A 7,521-nucleotide genomic window follows, 5' to 3' on the forward strand; every position below is an offset into this window, starting at 1 on the left:
TTACGTCGACAACTTAGACATCAGCTGATACCACTCCTCAGCTCTCTCTCCGCCTACTCCGTCGGCATACTTCTGCGACATCCGGCCTCGCGAATAATCGCTGGTTCCATAACGAATCTTTGGTTGTTCCTCCCGCAGACACTCGATCACGACATCGGCGACATCGGGAGCTTGCTGAGCGGTATTCTTCATGTGACTTGGAACCATCTCCAAGAAGGAACTCATCAACTATTAAGGGAAGATATGATAATGTGGTCACTGAAATAATTGATTCATCATCACGTTCATAATCATCATAGTTACTTTGATAATGCTAACAGTGTTGACACAATTATACGTTGTTACACCAGGGTTGGCAATAAAGTTATGTTTTCATCAGCGTGTGTTTGTTTGTTTGTTTGTTTGTCTGTCTGTGTGCAAAATAACTCAAAAAGTTGTGAACGGATTTGAATGAAACTTGCAGGGAAATTCGATAATGACCAGAAGAACAGATGATTAAATTTTGGAAGTTATCAGGGAATTTTTTCTTACAGATTTGTGAAGCATTCTTTAAATCTTTTAGCATATAGGGTCAATGGACTCGGACGTCAAAATGTGCGTAATCTGCTCGGGCGAGGCGCCGCGCAGCTGCTGGAAGCTGGTAATGTAAACAAAAGGCTTATGTAATATTGGGAAATTGGGCGATTTTCCGCATGCGTGTATGGGTGGTAATGAACAGCGCTGTGAGAGTTCTTTTCTCGTGACATCCGCAAAGGTCTTTATCGGTGTTTGTTTGTTACTTTGTCTGTTTGTCTGTGTGTTTGTCTGTGCGCAAAATAAGTCCAAAAGTTGAGGACGGATCTGGATGAAACTTGCAGGAAAAGTTGATAATGAGAGAACAAATTATAAAATATTGGTAGTGACCCGGGACTTTTAAGACTTTTTGAAGGATTTTCTTGAATATTCTTGTGTGTGTGTGTGTGTGTTTGTTTGTTTGTTTGTGTGCTTGTGAGAGAGAGAAAGACGGTAGAGGTGTGTGTATGTGTAATCATGTTAAACATTTAAGAGAATGGTATATTATTGGCTAAGGTGATGATTCAGCTTTTAATGTTTTGTGAGATATTTAGAAACCAATCTATGGAATGTTAAATAACATAAAAACAATTCTTAAGGGAATTGAAAGTTTATTTGATGAAAATCTAAACAAGGGAAGACAAAGAGATCAAAATAAAAGTCTTGGCCGGTCACATTTTATCAGGATCGTTGTTGTTGTTTTTTATAACTCAGCCATTTCAAGACCAATTTTAATCAAATGAATTTGGAATTCCTTTAAGAATTACATGTTCTTTTATATATTATAATAGCTTTTTTATTATCTCACAAACACACACACACAAAAGTTGGAAACCTGCAGCCACATCTAAACCAAAACTGCACCATTGAGGATGAGATTTGAATTCAGACGCCTACCTTTCCCGAAGGGGAGTCGGGGTCGTTGGCGCGAGCTGCGAACTCGCCCGAAGCTTTGTTCGATGACAAGTTAGTGACAAAGTTTGTTGTGACTGCTCCCGGACAAATGCTGCTAATCCTTCGAGTGGAAGATGCAATGAAAGAAAAAAAAATGCTTACCTCGATTATGGGCCTCACATTAAAATCCCTCTAGATTACACACAAGCAGGAATGTACCTTCTAGGCTTAGTCTTTTTTTGTCTCAATACTTCTTATCCTTCTGCCATACGCATGTATACAGGTGTGTTTCTCTTCGACATGAAATGAACGTTGATATAAAACAAGAACAAGGCTAGGCAAATTGAACATTTTCCAAACAAGAGGAAAGAGAGAGAGAGAGAAGAGAGAGAGAGAGAGAGGATGAGAGAGAGAGAGAGAGAGATAAGTGAGAAGGGGAAAGAGAGCTCATAGATTCATCATCGCGCCCTCTATCGGTCTGATGCCTCAATGTTAAATGCCTATTTAATGAGTCCTGCTATTGGCCTATAATGTTTGTAGACAGAATAAAGGTGCTTTAATGGACTCCACTGACATCTTTCGAGACAGTCTGTTGCATGCGTAAATACAATATTCTCTATATCACTGAATATTTTATCTATTGACGTGAAAGTATCTTCTCTGAATAAAAAACATAACAACAGAAGATGAAAACTCATTTAATCCACATCGTCCACATCAGACCACTTCTTTCTGATAAGAGGCAATTATTGAAAGACAAGAAGTACGCAGAGAGTGACAGATGATGTTAACTATCAGGGAGTTTGTCAAAATTAGACGCTTTTTTCATTTCCTTCCCCCTCCTGTGACAGAATGAGATCATTTTAGAGAGGCACAGAATCTAAACACGGAGTAATTACAACGTTTGAAATGCAATAACTGCCTGGCCGACTGGAAATGTCAGAATGAGACGGATGATAGCATATTCGCTTTTTCTCCGCCATTAACGTTTACCTCCTGGACCGGGTACACCTTTGTTCGATATCATTCGGTTAGTTCACTATCATCGTATCTTGAGGTGACCTCAATGAATATGTCAACTTTGGTTCGATATTACTCCTTCATAGAAACAAAAATGTTTCTCCGTATAACCACTCCTTGGGGAATTTGGTTGAATCTCTCTGGCGGAACATATCCTCTTTTCTGTTGTATATATTGTTATCACCTGAAAATGCATTTTTAAAAGGAAATATAAGGTATAATTACAATTCATTTAGTTTTGTTTTGTTTTTGTTTGTTTGTTTGCTCGGTTTTTTTTAATTAAACGCTTGATAGTTTACGTTATTATCTTACAGATGTTTTATAATTTTTCTTTCATTGGACTAGTAGCGACTATTATCAAAATTTCATCATTTCATCATGTTCATAGCACTTGTAGTAATCATAACCTTTATACAATGTTATAGGGACGATCATCAGTGAGCTATATACTTGTACATTTTCTCTTTTTTTCCCTTTTTTTTTGGGGGGGGGGGGAAGGATTATTGGGTCCCCTATTCATTGAATTGGTTTCTAATTTCCCTCTGCTGATTAGGATTGATCATTTTGGAACACCTAGAGCTATCGGTAAGCTTACCAAACTTTAAAGCATTTCAGTTCTAGATAGAGAGCCTACGTTAAGCCTTCCATTGCAAACTTGGTAGCGCAATAAACAGCACTATACGGAGATCCTGGATGAGAGATGACAAGTATGATATCGGAAATTGACGTATCAATTCCCAAAATACATATTTCTCTATATTTTGATGTTGTATCCTTCAATTGTAATTTTATTCATTATTTTAAGCATTCTTAGAGTGACACAACATCTTTGTCGTATAAACACTAGTTTGGTAAATACCATTGTTTATTTCTGTTGCAGAATCATGAACAGACTTGAAATCACTAAATTTGTTTTTATCCTAAGATTGGCAACACATTCTATATAATTGACCTTACTGTTCCTGTATGAAATTCATTCTTGTTTTTAGTTTATTCCTGTGCAGACTCAATCGCCTCAATCGATGCAAATTGTCTGTACCATTTTTCATTTCATCTTTTTTTACAATATAGGCTACCTATTTACTGCAATATAATTTAGAGTTGCCGATGTCATTAGGACGACATGATAATTCCCGAGCCTAAATTAACCTCGGACTAGATTGGTCAGCGCAACAGGCATTTAGTTTCTTGAAAAACACTGTCAAGTGTTCAGAATACATAACCGCCATTGATTTGTCTTATCATTAATTATTCATTATTATTATTGTTATTATTAGACTGGTTTATTTGATTATTAAAAAAAAACACGCAACGTGCAAAATTGTAGCCCGAAGGTTAAAATACATTGCTATCAAATACCTCCAAACAAAGTAGAACAAATTGAGCTATCGTGACATCCAAGGAGGATTAGATAATGGTATTGAAAATTCCTATATATAAATTTGTATCCTTGTCCCCTTTTTCAGACTTTGTGTAAATTTTCTGCATTACTTGAATTAACAAAAACAAAGAAATACAGAAATACAATCAAATCAAACAAGATGTCTACAGGTAAGTAAAGGTATCTAGACTGTAAGATACGAAATGCAATCGGTGGAAAATTTTTATACACGGGGTCTTCTCGATGCTTACCAAAAAATCCTCCAATACTGATGATGTTGACGATGCGTCCCGACTCCTGTTTTTTTTTTTAATGATTGGAATCACTTCCTGAGTCAAGCGGTAAGTCCCGATCGCGGTTTTTTTTTTTTTTTTTTTAGACGGCACAGATTGGGGCATGGCGCGTATTAAACCTATGGGAAAAACGTTGGATTAGGGTTTAGTGTTAGGATTAGGGTCAGGGTTAGGGTTAGGGTTGGGGTTAGGGTTAGGGTTAGGGTTAGGGTTTGATGGTTAGGGTTAGGATTAGGATTAGGGTTAGGTTTAGGGTTAGGGTCCCCAATCTGTGCCGTCTAAAAAAAAACACGCGTCCCGATCATGTAATAGTCTCCAACATAGACCTCATGTCATCCATGCTCATTTCTTCGAACAGGCCAAAGTAACCAAATGCAGCGTTGTTAACTCTTTTAGGAAGGAAAGAAGAAACATAGAACTTAGCACAATAACTACTTCTAACAAGAAATACATCTGCCAAATCTACTGTTTTATATCAATATAAAATCGAAAGAAGAAACAGAAAAAAAAATAACGAAATGGAGGGTGAATTAGAATTTCAAAAGAAAAAAAGAACAGATAAGGCTCTAAAACCGTTTAAATGTCGACAGTCAGACAGTCTATCGACGAGATCAGGAAAGAAATGATAAATTAAAGATTGTACTCACTTAAGACATCGGTTGAGACGACTTGGTCCTTTTTATTGATGTCAAGCTCCTTGACAAAGAGAGTGTCGTTGAGGGCGTTGTCTGTCTCCTTCTCCAGGATATCTTTCTTGGACAGGTTCCTCATGGTGGCGTAGACCTGGGGGGCGTTTCATCAACGAGTTCGTCGGAGGTTTTCACCGACGAATTTGCTATCAGCCAATCAGACGCAAGGATTTACACTGACAACTATCAAAAGCTAATGAAATTCTTGCGTCTGATTGGCTGATAGCAAATTTGTCGGTGAAAACTCCGACGAACTCGTTGATGAAACGCCCCCCAGGTACGACTTCTTTGGGTCCTGGGCCAGCTTGACCGCCATGGAGAGACCGATTCCTGACAAGCAGCCCGTCATGAGGGTGATTAGAGGTGCTATACTTTTGGAGTTTAAGGCTGTCTGAAACGAAACGAAGACAAAATATAACTGTTTATGAATGGAGAACTGCCTACAAGCTATGAGCACGTGCACTACACAGAGAGCTACCGTTGTTCTGAATCGACCTGTTGACGGCTTCAGACACAGACGTTTTACGTGGAACTTCTTCGGCAGAGAAATCGACAGAATCGATAACAGCTGTCAGGCGATATAACAATTAACGGAATTCCTGTTTCCCTTTGTCATCGGGTGTTCCCGCGTTGTTATACTTCATTCTCTCGAATGCACCCGGACACATTCAATTCCATACTGTAACCATGCTGACCGTCAATTGAACTTACCTGTTAGCACCTACCGTTGTATTTTTAGTTCTTTAATGCTATAGTAATAATGTATCACGGCTTTTGGAAATTATACTCTGTAGCAGTAATGTCTGTGTTACTCCATCTTTCTCAATTGATTGCATCAAAGGAAAGATAGCATTAGAATGTCATGGAATCTGCGCATAGATCATTATTTTGACGCTGGAAACTCTATATCAATTCATTCTATTCATCAGAATTGATGATCCATCAACCTGACAAGTTGGAACCTTTACCTTAATAATTTGAATATAACACTTAGCAATAATTGCTATGGGATATTTTTTTTCTTGTTTCTCAATGAGAATGAGGCTCCAATCGTAAAGATAACATTACAGAAAACGAAAACGTCAGCATGGGGTACAATGATAAAAGATATTTAATGTTATATGACAATGTAATTTGTGATCTAAAGGTAAGTATGTTATGACTTAATATGGAGAATGCAACGGGAAAAATCACTTATCATGTGAATATAAAAAGAATTACTCACACTGTGTACTAAAAGCGACTTCCATCACTTATTATGATATATAAATCTAAGCCTCCAACAGAAGAGGTATTTCGAGGGCGAAGAAAAAGGTGATGATGAAGGGACTGATACGAAGGCAATGCCAAGTTAAGCCCAATATTTGCAAATTTCAGTGGCATATAATCTAGCTTGCGCGTTATTTTCGGAAAATACAAGTTCATCTTGAACTTGATCAACTTGAACTTGAACTAAATCACACAATGCCTGTATTGAATTTTGCACTTCCTGTTATCACACTGTTCTTTCTATACAAAATGTACACTTACACTAAATTGTCTTTTATTCCAGTCATTGGTATAGCCCAATGAAAATGATGCACAAACAATTCTTTCAACTGATTCTATCTTTGCATTTGAAGAAAATATCTAATTTTTTATTGATAATTTTTCTTCATCAGGAGTATGACATGATTGCACGCCACAAAGTGAACTATGACGCTGAAAATATTGAGGATTTTGTATCATTATCATTAGCGCGGCACAAATAAGTAAGCCTATACTCATAAGATCTCATAATAGGGAGGGATCTCAAGAAGGAGGACGATTGCTTGAACTCCAGGTAATAAATGAAACGGATACTGAATATTGGGCTTCTAGTCCGCTCTGAGATTGCTGTTCACATTACGAAACGGCACGCGACAGCGTTTTGCATGTAGATATGCGAAATCAATATTTTACCATATTCTGGATTGTGTTGCCGTATTCTCACTTCATGTAAAATCATAGGCCTCAAAAATAAGAAAGTTATGACACTCATCAGAAATGACGTTTGTTACAAATCGGCGATAGGCGAGAAATCGGATTTTACGAAACGACACTCGACACTCTCGGTCTTCACAAATAATTTGTGGAGAGTCAACTGTTTCTGATGTCACCGCAACTATAATTGGACCAAAACGTGAGTTCATATGTTTGATAAGATACCCATGGCATTGCAATACCTTGAATAAAGTGTAATTTTTGTGCGTACCAATAGGTTGATAAGAATGTCATTTTCACTCAGTTCCATAAGTTCCATAATGGTGTATGCTTTGTCGCACAGTAAGGAGGAACGTCTGGAGGAAGAAACGAGAAGCATATGAGCCAAAGAATTCTGTGCCCACCATCAAGCACAGTGGTGGAAACATGCTTTGGAGTTGCTTCTCTTCCATTGGCACAGGGAACCCGCTCCCAAAGAGTACTGTGCTCACCATCAAGCATGGTGGTGGAAGATTATGATTTAGGGATGTTTCTCTTCCAGGGGCACAGGAAACCTCTTCAAGGTCCAAGGAATCATGAAAAAAGGAGGATTATGTCAGGATCATTGATGAAAATGTGAATATTGGTGAAGGAAACCGCTGAGGAACTCCAATTCGGACACACCTGGAAGTACGAGGACTAGACAAATACGGAAACATGCACGCCAAACTTGCACATTTCCCTGCAAAAT

The 7,521-nt window shown here is 38.0% G+C and overlaps 1 protein-coding gene across 1 annotated transcript; it reads right to left on the reverse strand.

Moving 5' to 3' along the window:
• Positions 1-4,911, reverse strand: LOC139738591 (uncharacterized). Its single transcript, XM_071649206.1, has 4 exons — positions 4,788-4,911; positions 3,101-3,155; positions 1,450-1,567; positions 1-228 (listed from the first exon to the last, which is right to left on the reverse strand). Exons 1-4 carry the CDS (start codon positions 4,909-4,911, stop codon positions 1-3), a joined length of 525 nt encoding a protein of 174 aa, XP_071505307.1.
• Positions 4,912-7,521: the final 2,610 nt, after the last annotated feature.

This window comes from Diadema antillarum, unplaced genomic scaffold (assembly GCF_040938485.1).
Source record: "Diadema antillarum isolate AM-2024a unplaced genomic scaffold, OU_Dant_1.0 seq00000759_RagTag, whole genome shotgun sequence".
In the NCBI taxonomy this organism is placed as follows: domain Eukaryota; kingdom Metazoa; phylum Echinodermata; class Echinoidea; order Diadematoida; family Diadematidae; genus Diadema; species Diadema antillarum.